The sequence below is a fragment of the Syngnathus leptorhynchus genome, chromosome 6 (genome assembly GCF_054491065.1).
Source record: "Syngnathus leptorhynchus isolate UIUO chromosome 6, UIUO_Slep, whole genome shotgun sequence".
Taxonomy (NCBI): Eukaryota; Metazoa; Chordata; class Actinopteri; order Syngnathiformes; family Syngnathidae; genus Syngnathus; species Syngnathus leptorhynchus.
The window spans coordinates 5389857-5413271 of NC_141200.1; the positions used below are offsets into that span (position 1 = coordinate 5389857).

Below are 23415 nucleotides of genomic sequence, written 5' to 3' on the forward strand. Positions count from 1 at the left end.
TAGATGAACAAATATTCTCTCAGTCACAATACTTAAATAGCATCCTATATGTATGTACGTCCTTCTAATGAAGTCACGTAGCGTTCAAACCGGAGAACTTCATTGGACCACTGAGTAAAAGCGACAACTCAAACGGTGTGGCTTGAGTGAGTTTTAAGATGGACTGTGACTGAATGGGAAATAACACCCGCATCTATTTCTCTCCCTGGCATCTCTCATAAAGTCTTTATAAAGTATGCATGGTCTTGATCTATCACATAATCTATCAACGCCTCAGCCGCGGAAAGACTAAATTAACAAGTCGGCTCGAAATAGATGACTTTCATATGAAAACCGCAACATATTATACAAACAACGGCCAGCAGGGTGATTCGTTTTCCCGTCGGTAGGAAGGCCCGCCTTTGTGAACGTTGCACTGATGAAAGATTACACTCATATATCCTGCACCAACTTCTTCTAATCCATCAAGACTTTCCATTAGATTCAGGATCATGATTATTGATTAAACTTCTCACCGCTGCTGGATTCAAATCCCTTGCCATCCAAAACTTTCCTTCCCATTTTGCATCTCCAGAGTGTCACGACTTTTTTTGAAATACCGATGGAACTGAAGAAGCTTCTTCTGTTTAGTGGTCCCACGGCTTTGGAATCTTATGGCGTCTTCACACGGTTACAAACAAGCCATTAGTCAACTGCCTCTCTCGTGCCCTTGACTTTATTGACTAGAATCCGAGAGGTGGCTCTTGGTACTCAGGAGGTCGACGAGTGTCCATCACTGTAATGAGTCTGTGAGCTGTAAACTAAGTCACCCATGACCAACATCGAATTACAGGTCTTATTTTGTAGTGAAAATAAATAAAACCAATAAAATGGGATCGTATTGAACGGTTTTACTATCCTCTCTTGGTTTGTTAGCCGTTTTTTCTCAGCTCTTTAATATGTATAACAACATCTTTAACTCTCAGTGTGGTCGTTGTCAAACTATATATTTCCAAGAAGTACCGATGCTGCTGTGCCTCAAATGTGTTTTTTTTTTCCACATAGCACTTGCACACTACATGCTAACTGCAATAGCGCCTAAGCTAATAATTCTCAATGCTAATAATTCTCAATGCGCGTTTACAAAATTAAGAGTGGTACTCATCATTTACACTAAAGTTTAAATTTGACCCGAAAAGCATTTGCCGCAATGTTCAAGTCCTCGGACAGCAATTTCAGAATGCTTAAGCTAACATCAGTTGCCCTTTTCTTATAGAGGAGATCATTGGGGGAAAGAGTCTAGCCTTGTTTCCACCCTGGAGCTCAGACTGCATATTCATCAGTGTGCGTGAAAGCACTTGAGTGCTTATACAGTCAAGTACGAGGGGATGCTTCGATTTCGCACATAATGTGATAGCGTGTTCAATTTATGGATGAGTTTACAAAGACCTTCAGAAAGAGGTCAAACACTACATATACAATGATGCTGAGGCCCCAATTAACTACCATACTGCCAACTGTGTTTCACTTGTTATTTTCTATTGATCTTGTAATGTATTTACAAACAAATCTCTAAATTCACTTTACAATCTTAATTTTGTTTCAAACTCCTCTATCACGGGATGGCCCTTTCAGCCATTCCTTTTTTTCCTATTGCTGTAATACAATCATACATTTCCATGTTACTTAAATTACAAAGATTGCTGTTATCCACATGCGTCATTAACCAAAAGCAGAAAGCCATATGCTCCCTTTACCAAGGTAGGCTGATTTCCTCTAAGTCAAACTGAGACACAGTATAACACTTTTATTTTCGGTCCGAGTATCAACAGCGCATTGGTGAAATTTCTACACTGCTCCTCGTCAAGCTATCTTGAAAAAGCAGGCGCAGGTAACCATGCTTTAATCCATTAGTTATACTTTTGTATGTATTAAATTCAGCTAACACTATCCCCTTACCTTCACCTCATGCAAACACGCAAAGGTTTGCATTCATTTAGTAAAGCATATTTTCTTCAGTCACCCACACGGAAGCAAGCCCTTTGCGTTGAGTTGTGTTGTCCACGCACACACTAATAAACATGTTATTAACGCTCGGGCTAGCATAAACAGGGTGACATGAGAAGGGGGACGTGTGTGCTTAGTGATGTTAAGACCTCCAAAAAGTGGAGAGACAAGTCAAGCGGGGAGTGGTGGAAGCAGGACTTCACTCTAATGCTATTGAGGAGCAATTATATGCACACTGGCCGAGAGCTACCGTGCGCCCACATCATCAGCTCGCTGCCGGGCACATAAACCAAGACAAAGCGCTCTCTCGTGCTCCAGATGTATTATGTGGGTGGCATTATAAAATATAATCCGAGTCGATTGTATTTGCCTAAGCATACGGAGCTGCCGGATGCGGTATCTCTGTTTGTATATACGCCTGTGTGTGTGTGTGTGTTAGCCTCTGTCCAATTTTCATCAAACTCCACTATCCTCTCTCCTTCAAAAGTGGCAAAACATTTATTGAGAGTGTAATTAAAGTATTGGCAGGACAAGTGCAACTGTAATTGAATGACAGCTAAATGACAGCGAGCCAGCCTTTCCATTTTGGTGTTTTTTGATCATATCGAGCGCCTTAACTAGCGGTGAGAGAATTCACATTCCCACAGGCATCAGAAGGCAGATGGGATGCGCTCATCGTGAATGAGTAATGCTACCTGGGGCTGTTCACCTGCACTTTTTACATTCAATTAAATTCTGCTTGTATACGATTCTTTTATGACCTGTCTAGAGCAGCTAATAAAAACAAAACATTCATCACTGAGCTAGATGGTGAACCCAATCAAAGTCAATTTCCTTAAGACTCCATTAAAAGCGCTAACCTTGAGCTACCTGATGTGACTCATTACAGTCTTCTTTTTCTAAACATTCTGTACATGTACCTTTTTTATTTTGTTGTCTAATCCTTCTTAATGTGGTTACAAATACAAAGTCCATTTCCATCTTTTTGCCATTGCAATTCTGAGCCTTTCTCACATTAGAATTTAGTAGAACTCCCTATGAAGGTGAAAACAAAACTGACTTTTAGTTGGAAAATCAAAATGGACGCTAGGATATCAGCGCAGCGTGTTTGAACAGGCACCGTTGTTGCTGAAAGATACAGTCAAACGCTTCTGTGGTCACGCAAATTGGATTCCAACCAACATTTTTGTCAACAAAGTAGTCCACTCAGATGTGTTTATCAATAATCAGTTCCACACAATCGATCACGACGCCCATCCCAAGATAAAACGCGACTTCAAACATTATCTCGGCTGTTGATAAACATTCTAGGAAAGCGACTGTTTGACCCCGTAATGGATTTTCCCAAATTCTTTGAGGAAATTGCGTCCAAGTCTCGCAACTTGATTAGGACCATTTACTACTAAATTCTTAAACGGAAACTTGTCAGAGCAGAATTGGCAGTCGGCCCGAAATGGGAGGAGCTGTGCAAGCGTTCAAGTGCGGCAGCTAAGTGAAGGAGCGCTGAAAGGTGTAATCGTTGTGAACCTCTCTTTGTATGAGAAACAGCCTGCTTCCTAACTACAATTTACACCGTCGAGAGTACACCAGAAGAAGGGAGTAACTTCACAACCAACGACATTAGATTTGTTCAGGGGCTGTTGCTCAAATGAGACGGAAGGGACAATCCTATTTCCCCCGTTGGCTACCTTTTTTTTTTCCCCAGGTGACCTCTCATCTATCAGAGGCGACCCTCCACAATGGCGCCGCTGATCTCGTCCCCTTAAGCCGAGTGAAGGGAAAAGCTCTGGGGAAGAGACTACATTGGTTTAGAGGCACCTGTTTTTAGACTCCTTCTGGACAGGCGGCACCAAAAATAACCCTCATTAGCATCAGCCAGTGTCAATGCAAGGGCATATCAAAGTAATGAAATACATCCCATAACCTCCGCTGCCAGTGTTGCGAAGTAACAAAGTAGAAAGTCTTAGAAGATTTTTTTTTTTTTTTTTTCCCCAATGACCTTTCACCTTTACACCCTTGATTGACTGATTGAGATCTCGGGGATTTATAGGGCGGCTAACTGAGAAAGTAGCAACAAGGATAACTGCAATAGCTTCAGAGGGGGCATCCATGGCCTCATTTAAGAAATTTGTTTGATGTGGTCAACGCTCAGAATAACTCTTGGGAAATACTTTGAAAAGTGTGCTAGCCTCAAAACACATCTCCATTTAATCTGAAATAATATTCATTATATATTTTTTTCCATTTGTCCTCGTTAGCTTATTTAACCAGTTTTGTTACTTTGGTTCGTCTGCTTCATTCCAAACAAACTGGAGAAAATTTTGGCATTCAAAGTCACGTGTTGATTTTATCTCAGCGATGATCCGTTGACGTAAAAAAAAAAATCCAACAAACACTATTATGACACCATTTTACATACAGGCTAGTCTCTTAAATGAAGTTTTTGTTTTAGCCCGCAGCAAGTGCTATATAAATACAATTTGCTCTCCATAAGCACACGTAGTCCCCCTACGCCGCTGTCTGCTGCTTGACTGCCCATTGATGTGTTTGCTTGTAGAACTGTCAACAATTTACAGCGGCGTAACACCCAGCAGACTGAGACTTATTGACGACGACGCGCAGCTGCCGACTCTCTTCAGGATGGAGTCGCTGGCTCATGGGAAATATAGTTTTCTTCGTGTGGCTTTCAGTCTGCCAAATCACAGACTGGAAGTTTCCCTTTGCATTAAACTCAATTATACATCGCCGAGGGACAGATTGGCAGCTTTAATTCTGACTCGCAAGTATATTAATCAACGGCAACTCTGGAGCTAGCATACTTGCGGAGTGGCGTATGAGAATGGCTGCATTATCTGCGTTAGCAGAAGAGACGTCACGGTTTGTCACATCAATGGAGACGGCGGCGCGATGGAATAGAATCGAAGAATAAATGACAGGTCTGGGTGACACGCAGTCAGTGCACTTCAGACGCCGTCGCCTGACAAATCAGAGTAAATGTGTGAGTTAGCTAACTAAAGTGGGCATAGCGGAGGTAGGACAAGAAAAGGAGTGAGGATGAAGCAGAGAGAAGAGATTGAGGTTATTAGCAGCAATCAGAAAATGATAGAGAATTTATTCCAGCTATTTTGATTTGATTCTTTTAGAAAAGAAGCCTAATCGTCAAACCAGAAAAACAAGTCTGTATAGAGAGAAGGACGTTTCAGACATCACCTTGCCTGTGACAAAATCCTGATGTTCCTCACTCCAAACATTGCCACAAGTTGCCTTCATTCAACAATTTGCGGATGACCATGAGAATTTAAAACAGACATTGAAGCAAAGGCAGCATGATGCCACAACGAGAATTTTTTTTTTTTTAAATCTGAATCTACGAAGAAACACAAGCTCGAGTGCTGTTGAAGAATTCATTTCAACTTCTGGCTACATCTGCCCAACGAACAAGCAAACTCAAATGTGTCGTAAGTAATGGTCTTGTTTTTCCAGTGTTTTTTTTTTTTCCTTCTCATTTTACTCGCAGCTCTGTTGAGAGCTCGCCACAGTGCCCAGGGCAGACGCATGCTAAATTGCCACAAAGCAAACTCGCTGGTAACACGCACATTATTTATTGCGATTGGATTGGGGGGGGGGGAAACAAAGAGGCAGAACTAACCTGATCAAAGTTGATTTATTGACTGTCTTCAGGAGACCTATAGCTCCTTTCACGTGTCACGGCCCAGATGGAGCAAGCCCGGAGTAACGAATGCTAAGAGGCAGCCTCTCAGCCCCGTCTCGATGAGGTTTGTTAAATTACCGAAAGGACAAACGGGGCGCTTGAGCTATTTGTATGCAACCTGACCTTTAGGACGATTGAGGTGCTCTCCGGAGCACAAAGCGATCCAGGAAAGCTTCACAACAAAACGACAACAATACAATTTTGTTAAGTTCTCTTCTCTTTGAATTAGGTTGCATTTGTTTGCTAGGAAATTTCAAATCAATTTTTAGTGTCGACAATGATTGATAGTGCCATGAACGAAAAGTGCATTGGGGATATGAAATAATGACATTTAACACGCCCAAGGAAAAATTCTGATACAAGAACAAGTAGAGCTGAAATATTTTCTTGTGTTTTTGTTCTTCCTTGTTAATTACCTACAAAAACTTTTATTTTATTTTTTTATTGGACTGTTTGTTTGGTTTTCCTCTTTATTTTGTTCCATCTTTCATGTCTATGAATAAAAGTGAGTCAGATGTGGAAAAATAATACCAAAATAACCTCATACAGTTAGTTTGGTGATGATATTAAAAACATTCCATCTAAGCTATGCTAATGAGCGCGGTGATATCAATCACAACACTGAAACAAATATCAGATCAGTGACAAAAACACACCAGTCTGCTTTAAACATCAGTTAATGGCTCCGTTTTGCCATAAATCCCCAGCAATTATCTAACGGCTATGTGTGTGTGTGTGTGTGTGTGTGTGGAGTGCTTGCCATCGCATCATTTCAAAAGACTAATTGATGCAAAAATGAAATGTAAAACAGGATGTGTGTGTGCCTGTTCTACCGTGCACAGCCTCTGCTATTCTAGGCACCTCGAGGGGATTCCTCACAGTCCTGGAGGTTTGGACCTTAGATAACGGGGCGGGGGGGGTGTTCAAGAGGAGTCCACAAGGGACCCTGGTACACAAGTGTGCATGGACTGGTAAAATGACAAGTGTCACTTCCGCTGCATTTCTAACGGATTACTATTTGCTTGAATGGTTGGGTGGTCACAAACAAATGATGTAATAATCTTGGTGGGGAGGGGACTGGAGCATCTCCTCCATCTGGTCCAGTTAGATTATGCAAACCTTTTCTCAAAACACAGCGACCAAAATAGGTTTAGACGGATCGGAGGAGGGGACATTAAGGAGGACTGCTTACGTGTCCTACCTAGAGGCTACGTAAGCTGCGGGTTGACAGGCCCCATCGTGGGGAAGGGGCGAGGAGTCCACACGTCTGCTTGGCTGCGCCGGCGACTTAAAGAGGACGATGATGATGGCAAGCAGGCCAACGGTTGCTTACGGCTTTTCACAGTGCGGTCCAAAAAACAACTAGGCAGGACTTTCTCAGATGCTGACATCTCCGATTTTCCCTTTATAGAACATTTCTGCATGTTGAAGCGGGTTAGAAGCCGCTTCGATCGACTGCAGTGTTCGCTCCCACAAAGCGCAAACGCCCCTTTTCTGCCTACGGCTGCTTGCGAAAATACCCCAAAGTAAGAAAACGCCGCCTAAGTATCAAATGATTAAGCATTTGCTGTTTTTTCTCTTTTTTCCAAATGGATGCAATTTACATTGAATTGAATATTTTCATCATTACTTTGAATAGCTTCTGCAATTCGTATTTTTGTGCATTACTCAAATAATTGCTGTGATCAATAATAATTGTGATGTACATTTTTTTTTAAATCTAAAAAAATAGAGCTTTGGCCAATAATGAAATACTACTTTGTTTTGTTTTTCTCCTGCATAATTCTGACACCATTGTCAGAGTCCCTTTTCACTGTGGACATCATAGCCATTTGTAATCTACTCCTTTAAGCTATTCTGAGACCCAAGAAAAATGAAACATTCAGAATGGACTGAGTCTAGTTTGTTTACAAGTAGCTCCCTCTGAAAAATCAGCGCAAATCATCTCGACACCGCAGCAGCTCAATGAATGCAAAATTCGAGCGGTCCCCGTCTCCCAAATGTAGATCTAAGAGCTATCATAAAAAAAAAAAAACAATGGCACCATACAACTCCAGGTGACTCCGTGCGACAGAAAAATATGCACAAACTCAGAAAGCAGCGCTCATATAATCCCTAACGCAGGCAGCACCTCTAAGAAAAACTTACGAGTACTCTGCTATTACCACAAATATCCACTTTCTTATTCAATCTTTCATCCTTATCTCTAATTAAGTGCCAATCCTGATTATATCCTGCTCTGTATTTAAAATCAGACCACATTCATGACAAGGAATGGACTTCTTTCCTGAAGAAAATGGCCTGAATTCCCTCAAGGCAATATTTTAAAATCACAAGGAAACCTTCAAAACCTCATTTCCAACCTCGGTAGCGGCTCCCGTGTCCTCGAGCTATCATTCCATTCCATCCATTTCTTTATCTCCGTTACACTGCCCAAACTCTAAATCTCTAAGTACATGCGGGTTGTGATCCACCTGCTCAAGCAGGAGATACTTTATAGGCCACGTCCAGGCGCGCAGAGTACATCGCACAAACAGCAAAAAGTGGCTAGTAAACAAAGGAAGACTTATGGGAGCTTTTTTATTGTCTTTTACAGGTAGTTGAGGAAAGGAGGAGGATGTCATAGAATAGACATTAGGACAAAAAGCTTTTTCTATCTACTTCCTCAGGCTATTCCAAGCTGACATTTTAAGTCTCTTCAATTCTTGTGAGTTTTGGGATTTCTGAAACAATGCTTGCAATCACATAAGAAAGAATCAAATATTTACAAAAAGTTGGACAGTGTCGCTCCTCTATATTGCAAGTCATCCTTTGCTTCATCGAGTGAGTCCACGGACCTCGCGAACTGTCTTTTAATGAGCTCTGTCGGGCACCCCGAGACAAAGGCAAGATTGTCGCAAGAAGCCGGCGGCCCCACGCCTGTCGAAGCTCAGCCACGTCCAATGTGCACTGGTGTGGCGGGCCGTCAGAGCTCGCTGTTTGAAAAGCGACATTTAAGAGCAAACCTGAATATGAATCCCCTCCCCTGTCGCGTGTCACAGCTCCCACCGTGTAATTTACCTCAAACTTGCTATATTTACTTCTCCTCGACACAATGTTCCCCACGGCGACGGCATCTTCATTTCGCCCAAACGTAATTCGCTGTGGGATTTTTATCCATTTTGTTCTTCATTGTTAAACTTTGCTAAGTTTTCTCACAGTCTCGCTGAAGAAGAGGCTGCCGAGTCCCAGAGGCTCAAAGGCGCGCTAAAGTTTCAGCTCATGGTCAACCATGGATGCCAGTACAGTCCCTCGACTGTTTTTCACAGTTTCCAATTTTCGCCGGGCATTCGCAGCAATCACAGAATCTCACATGTGGCCATCTTATCCCTTGCGTTGTCTTAACCGTCTCATTTTGTGGCCCGAAACGTGATGGCGTCGGTCGCCGGGGACGTAACGTAAACGGATCATAATTTCAGAGGGCAGTGGACTCAGAGAGTAGACGAGACCAGAAATACCAAAGGGATCGTATGAGAAGCCGATATTATGTTGCCCCGTGCATGTATTATCCGACTAGGGTGGCTTAATTAACGAGTTAAAACGCCCGTTGTCTCGTTAGGACTTTGAAACACTACTGATGGGAAAACAAAATACTTTCCCTATGGATAATCACATAGCAGACATCATAATTTAGCAGCACGAGTCTTATTTACTGCAGCACCCAGGAAGGGATACCACCACGGGCAAGATGCGACGAGATGATAGCATGACAATTATCATATACTAGAGTTCTTGTTTTTATTATGTAATCAACATGCCTTTTTTTTTTTTTTCGGTGGTGAGTGAGTGGAGCGGAATCGCTGTTGCATTCTGGGAGCGCTCTGTGTGACCTGCGTGTTTGTTTTTTGCGGACTGTGTAGCAGGATTGTGCCAGTGACCACACATTCAAACGCATGCAACTCACTGCGGGACTACCGAGTCCAGATTTGACTGTTTGCTCGTGCGAATGCAATCTGAGGGCATTTGACTGCCTGCCAACTCTGTGGGGAAAAATGTACTTCGACGATTCGTAGCCCAATATTTAAAAAGCCACCAATGTCGAGACAAATGAAGAGTACCTCATGATCTATATGCCATTTATGATTTTATTTAGGTCCGTGGCTAAAGTCATTCCCTCTCTCCTATGCATGCACAATTGCTTTCCCTCCAATTGACTATGCTCCTCCAGATGCACAAATTCCCCTCTGCTGCCAAATCAAACAGTGGATGATACGCTTACACGAGTTAGATGACTGATGGTCAATCAAGAACAATAAAAGCGATCATTTTTTGGAAGTGGGAGGAAGCGAGAACAATAAGGGTGTTTTCCACCACTCAATGATATGATTTCTATTTCATAACAGGCACAATCACGCTGGTTCCTATGAGTCTGACCCCCCCCCCATACCAGACTTTAAATATCCCAATCAGCCCAGCCCAGCCCAGTAAATGCGCATTTTGGTTGAGAGACACGAGTGTATATTTGGGCCCTCAATGTCCCACTTCATCCGTCCCTCCTGGCTTGGCTCATTACTCCCCTCCCTGCCTGCTCCACCTCCTGCTCCTCCTCGTCTCCACCTCGCTCCCCATGGTGCCTGATGCAGTCGGGAAAAGTCAAAAGGACAGTGGTTCAAAGCCTTCCATCTTACATATGTGGACTTGGATATGGATGATAAGCCGAATAAAATCCGAAATGGACTAAGGGAGGTACCTTCAAAGATTGTTATTTTGTACATTTATGTTTAATGTACACTGTATATACTTTTTGAGCCTTTTTTTTTTTGGGTGGTGTGCTATGAGATTTTTCTGAAGCAAAATGTGTGCCTTGGCACAATAAAGGGTAGGAAACCGTTCCATTGGCATATCTGCTGTCTAATGGGAAAAAAAAGTCATTTCTATGCAGCAATTGGGAGGGAATTGCAAGAGCAACAAACTTTTGTTTTCTGTAAAACCTTCTGCTCTTCTTTGACGAGAGAGCCGAGCCAAAAGGTGAAACTCTTGATTTGCCGGTTGACCGATGTTCCAACCCTATGGCTACGGGTTTTGGATAGTGATTGAAAAGAACAACATCATGAGCAGAAATAATTCCTCCACAGCCTCGTCCTTGGAGATATGGTATCGCATTTTGAGAAGAGGCAGCAGAGGTGAAGGAGGCAGACCTTAGCGCTACAATTCCGTTTGGTTCATAAAGATTTTGGTGAACCCTGATCAGTTTTACATTTCCACCTCGGGTAGCAGACTCCCTTTTTTTTGTCGTAAATGTTAAAAGCCTTTGCAAATAATGAAATACTCCGGATAAACATTTCTATTTTGTTCCTCTCATAATACAAATATTATTGTCTGCCTGGCGGCGTTTGATACCGTCATACTACCCGGCATTATTGCGCCAATTCTGAAACCAGATATATTTAGATATTCATAATAACATTACATTCCTACTGTTGCGTGAAAAGTGGGTTTATTTGATTTCTCACAGCTCGCCTGGGGACAACTTTGTGTCCTCTTTGGTGGAATTGTAGGACAAGGACAGGGAAGTCAGGGCTCAACGTTTAGACACTATCCTGGATAAATGGATGGATGCCAAGAAGAAAAAACTAAATGAACATATCTTTGTATTTACACACTGCGGAATGATGACATAATATGATGGATGGATAAACTGACAGAAAGAACTGTGGCGCTCGGTGGAAACCGGGCTCAAGCTAGAGCTTGATGAAGACCGACTAATGTAAACTCCTTCTATTAAGGTCACGCTTTGTATAAGTGTGAAACAGCACCTCTAATGGCCGACGACGATGCAGGGACACACCAAGACATGCCCGCTTATGGATTTCACACAACGCGAAGAGGGTGGGAATGGAAGCGACTGACCCGTCAGGTATTGTTGCGGCTGTTATGGAACGCTGGGTGGATTTCATCCCCGGGAGAAGGGCTAGCTAGATAACGTGGGGCAAAAATGTCCTCTGCCCTGCTGGCCACCACTGAAGCAGGCTAATAACGAGATGAGATGAAGCGAGGAAGGAAGAACGAGGGAGAAACGCTCAGGCAGCCAAGCTGAGGCGATGGCACTCACACAGCCCAATCTGTCGGTCGTACTACCTTGCCAGATACCGGGGGGGTGGGGGTGGGGTGGGGGCGCACAAAACCACACACTCCTTACTAAATGCCCAATGACAGTACAGCAGGGGGGAAAAAAAATAAAAAATTAGAGTCCAAGCATGCAAAATTTGGGAACATGATGTACTGAAACCAAAATGAACCAATTTTATTTCTCACTCCAATTGCATCCATTTCCCTGGGATAAATTTAGATCCTGGATTTCCACACGCAGTTCCCACAAACTACGAAAGCCTCTGCTTCCAAGACCCGTACGGAGGTTTCCACTCAATTAAAGTTAAGATGACCTTTTGATCGATGAACATCGCCGCATCATCACGATTCACTTCCAACCAAGTGTCTTTCCTGTCACATCTCTGTCTCTCACCAGAACCCATCTTCATGTCCAAGGGTCACCTCCAAAGTCTATTAAAGATGAGTGAAATTGCAGCTTTAAACCTATAACAGAGACTCCTACATCTGCTTGAAATCATCGCGTGGAAATTTGTTAATTACCCTTCGAAATGATAATGACGTCTGTCAACGGGATCATTTACTCCAACTGAGAGTGATTGGGAGAGGTTTCATGTGGATTAGCGATGGTGGATTGCCTTTTAGAGGATAACAGCGCGGAAGGAACAATTCCCTGACGAGATGAAACAACACGAAGATGCAGATGCGGTCTTAAGTAGCAAAAAGGAGGCGCCGCTAATGACCAGACGAGCAGGAGAACCGAAAATAGGCACCCCCTTGACCCCGGTGTAAATGAGCTGGTCGTAAGTTATCAGAGCTCGGCATAGCTAGGCTACAAAGATCTGATCGCGGCAGCCACCGAGCCACATGCGATCTTTCACATCAGCCCCTCGGTGTTTGCGAGCGCTAAGGCAAACAGCTTGCTCACGCCATCTCTCATGGGTGCGACATGCAAACATGCCTAATGTGTTTAAAGAGGCAGAGCTTAGTGATTCCTCCAATCAAGCTTATCACAAATGAATGTGGACCACAGTGAAGAAGTCTATCGCTTAACTTTCAATGAATACATACACATACACCAGAAATATGCAAAGCTGAAAACGTCATAGGCATTAGCATTTATGTGGCAGTTCAGTGGTCTGATAATATGACAATACTCTCGTGCAAGTATTATTTATCCTCTGCATAGAATGATGAATATTACTGCCGTACCGAGAAGCTGAAACTGTCTCCGGTGAGTAGCACAATGAATTGAAGGACATATTAATGTTACTTCTATTTATTTTAAAGGGGAGTGATGATTTGGGATATGATTGTTAACGATTACATTATGATATGATAAAAAATTGTACCTCAATGCACCACTGAAAATCATCAAAGTGGCGTTTTACATTCACAGTGTAGAGCGCCCAATGTCATACTTTCTGAAATGTGTCCTGAACCCACAAAATGAGCAATCTCTACATTCAACTAAAATTTGACAATGAACTGATGAAGTCCAAAGTGACAGCAGAGGTCAACAAATGGGGAGACTGTGGAAAAAACAAAAAAAACATGACTCCCACCCCACAGGATGTGATGGTTACACAACTATACATGAAAGAGAGGCTGCAATCTCTCACTGTATATGTCACAACGGCTCATTCGTCACATTCACAAATGCATTCCTGTTGTAAAAAAAAAACAGCAGCACTCAATTGAATTTTAAGTATGCTAACATAGTCATCATCCGTGTAACAAGCTCTTTTCATCTTTTACTCTACTTTCTTCCCCCCCCCCACCCCCCCCACAGCATTCTAGACTGAATCAATCCATCCTTTCTTTACTATCTAGGCCTCCTATTGCACGCACGCACATGGACTCGTACACACAAGACCCGCTCTTCTCTTCTCTTCTCCTCTGTGTGACCTTGACTGGCTAGCACTCCGGGGCTTGTTCTTTGCTTCTGCCTCTCTCTCACTCCCTCCATCTTTTCGTGTTCACTCCCACTCCATCGTCTGCCTCTCATCTGCTTGCTTTCTGTCACTCTCGCCCGGCCAGCTGATGTTAAGCAGTGCACTTCCCTTTTTTTTTTTTCTTTTCCTCTTCTCCTTCCTTTTTTCTACTCCGTCTCCAAGACACACAGGAGGAAGGGACAGAAGATGGCAGAAAGGGAGTCAAAAGAGAGAGAGCGAGAGAGCGAGAGAGCGAGAGAGCGAGAGAGAGAGAGAGAGAGAGCCCACCCATCTCCTCCTCCTCCTCCTCTGCAATCAAGTCAGCATAGTGAGAGTCAGTTGTAAAAATAACTCCATCTCTCCAAACCCTTTATCAACAAGTCTTATTGCTTTGTTTTCTGAGCAGAATTCCTCTGTTATTTTATTATAAAACCAAACAAGTAATGAAACATTTCATTATCTATTAAAAAAAAAAAACGAAATTCAAGCCACTTCCAAATTAGTCATGTTATTTAAGATGGCTTCCTTTTCCATCACAATTTTGAATGCAATTGTACCGCTTCACTTGACATGAATGCGACACAACTTCCTGTTCCATCGCTCGCTCGCAAGTGGCAGCAAGTTGAAATCAGCGTTTCTTTGCAGGTGTTCTGACAAAAGCGGCTAATTGCCGCCATGGCGCCATTGTAACCTACTCCTTCGACTCCAAAACGCCTCTTGAGGTTTTCCCGTCGGCTTAGCACGCTACGCATCCATCTGTATAACATATCGGGGGGGCTATGAACCATTTTGACTATTCATTGAAAGCTAAATAAACTTAAACTGAAGTGACGGAGGGATCCATTAAACGTCAAATTGATGCTCTGATTGTGGGCTTATGTAATTACGCCATTGCCGTGCCAATTTCTACACCTCGCACATCTCGGATGGTCTCTGGAGGAATTGTGTTTGCACATGGCATGCGTAAACTCAATCCGATTTCCTTCAGCCTGCTGTTGTATGACATTTTCCAAGGCACATCTAATATCAATACGGCAATCTTACACATAAATGGAAGAGCTAGTGAGGTAAATAAGAGATGATAAAAACAAGGGGAAAAATGTCTTTATGTTGAACTCTTTTCTGATCATTTAACATCATCTGGTCAAAATTCTAATTTCTAAAAAACTTAAAAGGCCACAACCAAAGACTAGAACTCGTCGGAAAAAACAGACTTACCAATATTTTCTATTGGAAATAATATAAATCCAAGTAATCCTTTCCAAAAATATCAATGACCAACACTTCAGGTTTGTGTACAAATATTATTCTCGGAATAATGTGGGGGGAAAAAAAAAAAAAAGAGTTTGGCTTAGTAGTTTCTTCCAACTAAAAATAATTCTCGAAATCATCTTTACTTTAGGACTCACTGATGATGTAACGATTTACTTGCCTGACTTTCCTGCAAGCAGTGTGTGTTCGATTGTCCTCTGTTACGGTGTCAATGTGAGAGTGAATGTTTCTCTGTCTCTATAAATTCCCTGTGATTCGTTGCAATCGCTCCACAACTGGGATAGGTTCTAACTTTTGATTACCCCGAACAGTACAAGCGCTATAGAAGATAGATCCATTAATCTTTTTTTAAGTCTTTCTTAAAGCAAAAAAAATAATGAGCAATTTTCCACATAGTTGATCACGGAAATAAAGTCAAATGCCCCATCTTTCCGTATCGGCCCACTTGTTCATCCAATAGACCTAAATACAATTGTGTATAGGCTTGGTGTTTGACTCTCTCATGAGAATATGAATAATTAAGAATTAATAAAAGAATTCAATGATGGAAGAAGGCTTCCTTCTAATGAATCCGTGGTTATCACATTCCCGCCTTCCATGCTTTATTCATAATGTGTAACACGCTTGACAAGCAGAAAATCTATAGCTTTCATAAGGATGCTCCTTAAGGGATGCTAAAAGGTTGCCTGTCTCTAAAAATGTATCATCCGACTGGTCAATAAATGGGTCTGTTTTTCCAGAACATTAATTATTCCTGAGTCTTAAACACGAGTTACTTTGCATACCTGTAATTTCGCCCTGCAGGAAAGGAGCTTTTTTTTTTTTTTTTTTTTCAAGCTAATCAAATGCGGGAATTAGCATTAGCATCAAATGTTTACTCCTCTAACTCTTACAAACCATTCGGAAAAGCAATAAAATTACATATAAAGGGCAACATCCTGAGAAATGCTGAAGGCAAAAAAATTTGATATTCATAATGGTTTTCAATTGTGTAATGAACTGAATAACTGAATGAATATATACAACAAGATTTCTCGTCTGTCTTGTCAAACAGCCGAAATGTGAATCTCATGAAGAACAAAAATCACCAACACTAGAAAAAGTCAGTCCATAATTTGGTCAATACGTTGATGGATAGCCTGTAAAAAAGTTGTTTCAGAAATAATGAAAAATAAAATCTATTGGAATCCTAAATTCACTTTCTACTAAAACAATCCATGAGGAATAAATGCAAGCCCATCACTTTGCTAAAACTCTCTGAAAATAATGCACTCTACCTGAGGAGCTGTCTTAGTGCAGTCCGCGGGTGCCAAAAACAAGTCATTTGGATCAGTATCCCTGGCTGGAGGGCTTGGCCTTGCGCCCATATCTGCCAAATAGCGTCAACTTAAATCAACAAGAACCCTGACAGAATTAAATATAAATCATATTCAAGAGTGCAGGGTGCCACAGCACTCATCTAATAAATCTCTGGCAATTTGTTCCCAATGCACCAACCCTCACTCGGTGATAACAAAGACGACGGCAAAAGATTTAAAAAAATAAAAAAAAATTACACTGATGGTTTTGCTTGGGCTGAAAAACCAAGCGGGAAAAGGAACTCTGCTGACTTCTTGCAAGTGGGGAAGCTCGTCTAATTGTCTTCATAGGGAGAACGGTGGCGATGTCACCTGCATGATAATTTCTCACACTTGCTGTGTGCTGATAGAACAAGGAGAGAAGCACACAGTCTTTGAAAAGTCACAACTAAGATGGAGATAATAAGCCTCCGACTGACCGATACGAGGGTACTAAGAATTAAACGGAGGGCCAACTCTGAATCATATCCCAAATCTTAAAAATGTTTTTAAAAACTGTTACGGGTGTTCAAAATTGCTTGATGTACGCTGCTTTCGTATCCCGTCATCTGCTAGTGAGCCTAATTACCCTGTCAGAGGCAAAAGACAACTCATCTTAAAAGCCGCGCTCCAAATTGTTGTCTGACATCTGTATCATTCCAACAACCCAATTACATATGGCTGCTTTAAGGCAAAACAACCATCGTAGTGTATTTTGAACATCAGCCAACAGTCCAAATAGCTCTTGATTGTTTCCCGGTGGGTATAAATAAGAAAGCATTAAGCCATCAGACTGTAGCGACGATTAGAGTGCCACATTATCCTGGCTAGCCCGTCATCCCTACATATTTCTTCTGTATTGAGATTTCTACTTTGGATGTGACCCATGCTCACGTATGATCAAGCTCTTTGCACTTAGTGCCCCCCTTAATCCTCCATAATCAATATGTTCCTCCGCCTTGGCACGCCACCTTGAGACACGGGATGAATATAAAGTAGCCGAAAGGGGAAACACCAACAACACCCTTTTATCGGAGTCAATTAGTTGAATGTCAATCAAATACAAAGTTTGAAAGAAAAGCCCCAAACACATAACTTTTCGAGTTTATTGTGGGCGTGGTCTTGAAAGTCAAGTAATAAATGAGGGATGAGGATACATTTATTTCCACGCATAGCCAGTTCTGTAAAATGACGATGTATGGTGAAATCAGAAAATACAAATAGTAGTTTAAATCTACATTATTTTTTTATAGTGTGTCTGTGGGCGCCAACATTGTTGTGTGGTTTTTGATTAAAGTAATCAATAAAGTAAAATCCAGGTAAAATCCACAGCCGGTACATTATATTACAACTAACGAAAATAAATGCTAAGTGTTGCTAACCCAGCCAGCAAAATTGAAATGGAAAAAAAAAAACTTTTCTTTGTGAGACCATGTGGATTTACCTCGAAGGAAAAGTCAACAGTATAGACAAAAGTATTGGGACATACCCACTCGACACAATCTTAATAAGACTTCACTGAATTGGAAAAGCATGCAGAGAACCCTGACTTAAACCCCACTAAACATATTTTGGAATAAACTACAAGAGATTATGACACCGTTTTACCAGAAAGCAAAATTTTTCCATTAGAACCTCAGTTTTCCATTCTAATCAAGCAGCCATAATATGATGCTCACCCAGATATTGCGCAATCACTCATTTCCTTGGAGGTCATACCATTAAGCAATCTGTTTTCATGCAGACGTGTGAAAATCTAACATGTTAGAAGCTTCCTTCCTCCAAGTTGCAGGACTAAAATAGACATGCCCACATCTCGCGTGCATCCGCCTGCACACGCATGCACATACACTATACTGTACTCTGCTGTTGTCCAGTGAAATGAACGAGAACGGCTCCTCCCACTCCGCCTTTATGGCTCATTTATTTCTTCCTTGATTTTTTTACACTCTCCTTTTCCTCATTCGCCTCCTCTGCAGCAGCAGCAGCAGCAGCAGCAGCAGGTGTTATTCTAACCTGAAGATTTTTTTCCAATGCAATTAGTATTATGTGCAGCGTTCTAACAGCAGGGGCCACTAGTGGCGTGTGATGAGAGGAGAAATCACGCCTCAGAAACACGTGGGAGAATACTCAAATATGCCCCCCCCCTTCCCTTTCCTAGCCACACACACACACTAACACCCCCCCCACATTATACCCCTACGGCTGCTGCACTGTTCTCCCCCCCCCAGAAATAAACGAGATGCTTTTTTTTTTTTTTTTTCAAAGATTATACTTTGGTTTACATTCAAAGGTGGAGTAGAAAAGGAGGAAGGGAGGGGGGGGGGGGGCGCTTTGACCTTGCACGGTGTTGTCCTTAAACATGTGCAAAACATTGCAATCACACACACACACACACACACGCCCCGACAACAGGTCAACAACGCATCTCACGGTGGGCTCGACGCAGACTTTGCTACATTACATAATGAGCGCGCCACACACACTTTGCGGTGTCAAAAGGACGCCGAGGAGGATGCACGCGCGCCCCTCCTCTGAGTCCTACCGTTGGTGAAACACCTTGAAAGTGTCACGCCCCCCCTCCCTTCTTACCTTTGCTATTGTTCTCCTCCCTGTTGAGATACATGGCTCTTGGAGTTGGCGGCACAGGCGACGGTGGAGGTGGTGATGTGGAGCTCGCAGCGGTGTCAGTGTACTCCTCAACTCCTCCTTCGGTGTAGTTGGAGCTGTTTTATTGTTTTGCTCCTGGACAGCCTCTCTCTCTTTTTCGCTCCTCTCTCTCGCTCGCTCGCTCGCTCTCTCTCCGTGCGTCTCCTCCTAAGAGTTAGAGTGTGTAGGTACAGGCTGATGGATACTCTCACTCGCTCCCTCTTCATCCTCCTCCTCCTCCTCCTTCTGAGTCCCCTCCCTCCTTCCTAATAAGCAGTATCTGGATTTGGTGGTTCACATGAAAAAAAAATGTTTATTTTTTCCCATAATTGCATGTGGATTTTGTTAATGACATGCGTTTGCTCTTGCATTGGATTGGTTTCCAAATAAAAAACAAATAAAAACAAAGACATTAAGTTGTATTTTAGAAGACTGCGCACGTGTGTTTGGTAAAAAAAAAAAAAAAAAAAACCTGGAGCTTCTTGATTTTTTTTTTTTTAACAGGTGCAAGCTTCCTTTCCTTGTTTGGAGATTTGGCAGACCACGCTGCACCATATTGGGCGTTACTGCACTTTGGTCTAACCTCAAGCTGGTTACGAAAACAGGGCCCAATATGTAACAATTTGAAATATATATTTTTTTGTTTATTCGCCATATTAAAGGTGGGGATTGTTGAGGATGAGCTAAGCTTAAAACACAAAGGCTAGTAGACTCAGTCATGTTTGTTTTTGTTCATTTTTTGAGACACCACATGATGATATAATGTTTGTATTTGTATTTACACCATGGCCACTGGGGGCAGTACAAGACAGATATATGCTTTTCACAACTGTAGAATGAGTCTGTCTACATGTGTTGTAGCACCATTGTTGTTCAGATATAAGTAGCTTAATGGATAACAACACCACCATGTATAATTTCTAATTTAATATCAATATAGTTACAAAGTAAGATAACATTTTGCCAAGTATCTTCTATTTCTTCTTCTACAACGTTTTCAGGCACCATGCTGCCTACTACAGGTGAATTTTAGTAATTTGTCATAACTAAGGGAAATATGAATCAACTTGCTGTTCATCGCCATCATGTAGGTTGTCTCACATTCCAAAAGGAATCTGTTAAGCTGTTAAAAATCTGGATTGGTGCATGGCCAGCATTGTTTTATAAAAACCTGCAACGCAGCACAATGACACTGATTGGGAAAAGAAAGGTGGAACCCATCTGGCCCACCTACTGCTGCATATCAATATTCCATCTTCCCACAGATGGTGGTCAGATGGTCTCGTAGAAGAAAGCATGGAGCTCTTTATTAGGCTGGACTTGGAATGTAAAATCTCCAGTAATCGGCTATGTACTTTCGGCTACTTTGCCGCAAGGTGACAGAGCTGCTTATATTTGAGCACAAAGTGGCTACCAAGTGGAGAAGAACATGATTTAATCCCACAATAGAAAGGACAATTGTTTGATTATATTTCCTATATTTGTTCTCCTTCTTCACAAAGTCCAATCTGTAAAAGACCTTCTGGGAATTTACACAACAGATGGCGTAAAAGCAAAAAAAAAATAATAATTAAACCCTCACATGACAACAATTCTATATTGGCATTTAGCATGGTTTAAAAATAGCTTTATGATTAATGTATGATATTTGAACATTTTTAATAGTGTCCGGTGGCTGTGTGCGCACGCGTGTAAATATTGCATCTTCTTCCTTTGGTGTGCACAATAAAAAGCTAATATCGTATTCAATCATGCGCTGCTCTCGCTGATATTGCAGATTACAATTGAATAGGATATGAGCAAAGCTGTACTGTTTGGATGCAAAGGCTTAGAAGAGTGGCGACGGCTCCGCTAATGGTAAGCGGCGCTCTGTCAGTAGAAACGGGAAGGTCGTTTGTCCACAGCATCCCGTGGTGATTTCCATTTGATAATACTTTGTTTTGTGCCGCTCGCTGTGCCGTTACACTGACAATCTCTGGCCATTTGTTAGGTGAATCCTCTGCAGACTCATTTGAAGCCAAATTCTTCTGTGTGCATTTTTATCCTTGTGGCGCCTGCCACTGACTGCCTTCTTTATTGAAAGTACCATCTTCTTCCCCTTAAAAAAAATAAAATACTGATTCCCATATTGATTTAGTGACCTATATAGGCATCACTGCTCTCGTCTTCTGTCCCCTCTTCACGCTCCCCCCGTTTCTGTCAACACCCCATGGCTTCCCCTCATTTTCTCCCTTAACGCTTCCTTATTTCCTCCAATGGTGGCCTCTGCTCTAATTGACGTTGTGTCTCAATTAATCACCAAGTGTATCGTCTGTTTAAATCTTACATCTCCGGCCTTCTACGCTGCAACAACATAAAAATGTGTTTTATTTAAATGACGAGTAATGAACGGTAAAACGACGCAATTATAAGCTTTGTAATCGATATTAATCCATCCGGTTTATAGTGACCTTGTCGTTATGTTCAGGAAATGACAAATGGAACTCGCTGTATGTGTCTGACTACACGATGGAATAAGTAAATTCTAGACGGCAAATGGCTGGCGGCGGCGTGATGCACATTTGTAAAACCTGTTGCGGCCATTTTAGCAGGGACGACTAAACATTAGCATTAGCTTAGCATTACTGTACTCACATCTTGATTGCTTTTAGGTCCATTAATCAGCATATATTGGGTTTTGGGCCATGCAAACCTGTCATTATCTCTGCAAAGGAGAAGATTTCAACAGAATCGTGAACAATATTTGAGCGAAACAAGCCTTTTGTCTACGTTGAGGAAGTTCCATTCCCAGGGCTGAAGGAAACATAAAGGGGCGGCGAAAGTCATTTATACATATATTTTAGAACATCAAATAAAATGGTGGCGTGGCTTAACTGGGGCTAGACAAATCTCTGAAGGGGCTATAGCGCCCCCTAGCTCTGATGTAATCCTTAGTTCAACTCCAGCTCATAAAAAATGAAAAAAAAAACAAGTGTTCCATTTATATTATTATTCCATACTACCTCTTCTCCCCTGCTTGCTCAAAAGCAGAGAGGTTAATAATAGTCGGCGGCGCTATCTGAAGTCATGTCACATGAAAGGGGATTTAGTGCTTGCTGTTTAATTTCATATTGTCCAAGTTTCTTTCATTGTGTTAACCTGGCTTGTCTCATGTGGCGTTACTGTATAAAGACAAACGAAAAAAAGCTCTCAAAGCTCTCACTGCAGCTGAGAACACTAATACAGTATGTGGCACTGCTTTGTTATATAAAGATTACCTGCTTGTAAAATTATTCAGCAGGGTGCCTCAAAATTGCACTCCTGGAAACTAATGCTCTGAAACGTAATGTTGAATATGGTGCAAACAGCAAGAGATTAATAATGGATCACCTTCTGCCATAACATCACTTCTAAGTTGTGCAAAAACGCACAGGAATCACGCTGGATGATTTCACTGAACCCAAAAACAAAAGGAGCAAGGGAAGAAAAAAAAAAATCGACATGAAAATTTACATTTTTTCAATATTCTCAGCATGACTGTGTGTTCTAGTGGAGCCTGCAGGGATCATGAACATAATCGCTGCTGGATAGGAATGATAGTGGGATGAAGAGTAGGATGGAAAGCTCAATATACACCTGTAGTGCAAAGTATGAGCCATCCCTCCCTTCCATTCTTTTCCTGAAGCTCTCTCACAGCACTCTACTGACACCTGGTGGCAACTTTGGGATTGGCGATTTCCACATACGCAGTGTAAAGTTACAGTCCATTATAGTACATTGATTTTAAGTTTGGTTCAAATTCGGCACAATGAGGATACAAAATACAAAATAAACTGCTCGTCTTTTGTTTTCAGTAACAAATTAAAATGCAGTTTAGCTTTCGGGGACGTCTTTCAATGGCGGGTTAAGTGACTTCATTATGAAGACATTTAAATCTGGTGTTTGGATTTAGTCAGAATTGACCCCGTAGTAATACTGTCACCTCTCAAAATAATTGACAAAAACTGCATTACAAGGAGATACGCGTATTTGATAATAGAAAAGATAAACTATTCGCAATAAACATATTGATAGTTAAAATGTTAATTGTCCAATATACACCACCCCAAAACAATTCAAGCAGTCCACAGTCAATACTATTTGTCTACCAACATGACAAACACATAAAAACTTGAAATAAATTATATTGTACTCACCATAGGCGTTTAAATTCCAGAAACAAAATCCATTGTGTTTTGTTTGATAGAAGTAGCTGTTGGTTCCACCGAGTCAGCAAGGTTTTGCTGTTCCTGAAGTTTAAAAAAAAAAAAAAAAAAAAAAAAGGAAATCAAGGAAGCTAGAGACACGTGTTGGCCGAAAATGTCAATTTTTTTTATTTTGAAAGTTGACTTGAAAATGTTTTTTAATCATGTCCAACATTGTCTATAACTGTAAATCGATTTTTAATTTATTGGAAATA

At 41.7% G+C, this 23415-nt stretch overlaps 1 protein-coding gene across 5 annotated transcripts in view; it reads right to left on the reverse strand.

Moving 5' to 3' along the window:
• Nucleotides 1-23415, reverse strand: part of syt7a (synaptotagmin VIIa) — a 61364-nt gene that overhangs the window by 37607 nt on the left and 342 nt on the right. For 4 of the 5 annotated variants that reach the window (XM_085914799.1, XM_085914802.1, XM_085914801.1 and 1 more), the window contains exons 2-3: nt 23153-23245; nt 18921-19257 (exon numbers count right to left, since the gene is read on the reverse strand). In XM_085914799.1, the coding sequence (XP_085770925.1) occupies nt 18921-18954 (34 nt within the window). In that variant the 5' untranslated portion in view covers nt 18955-19257; nt 23153-23245. The remainder of the gene's footprint in view (nt 1-18920; nt 19258-23152; nt 23246-23415) is intronic. The other variant, XM_085914798.1, reaches the window with a different exon arrangement.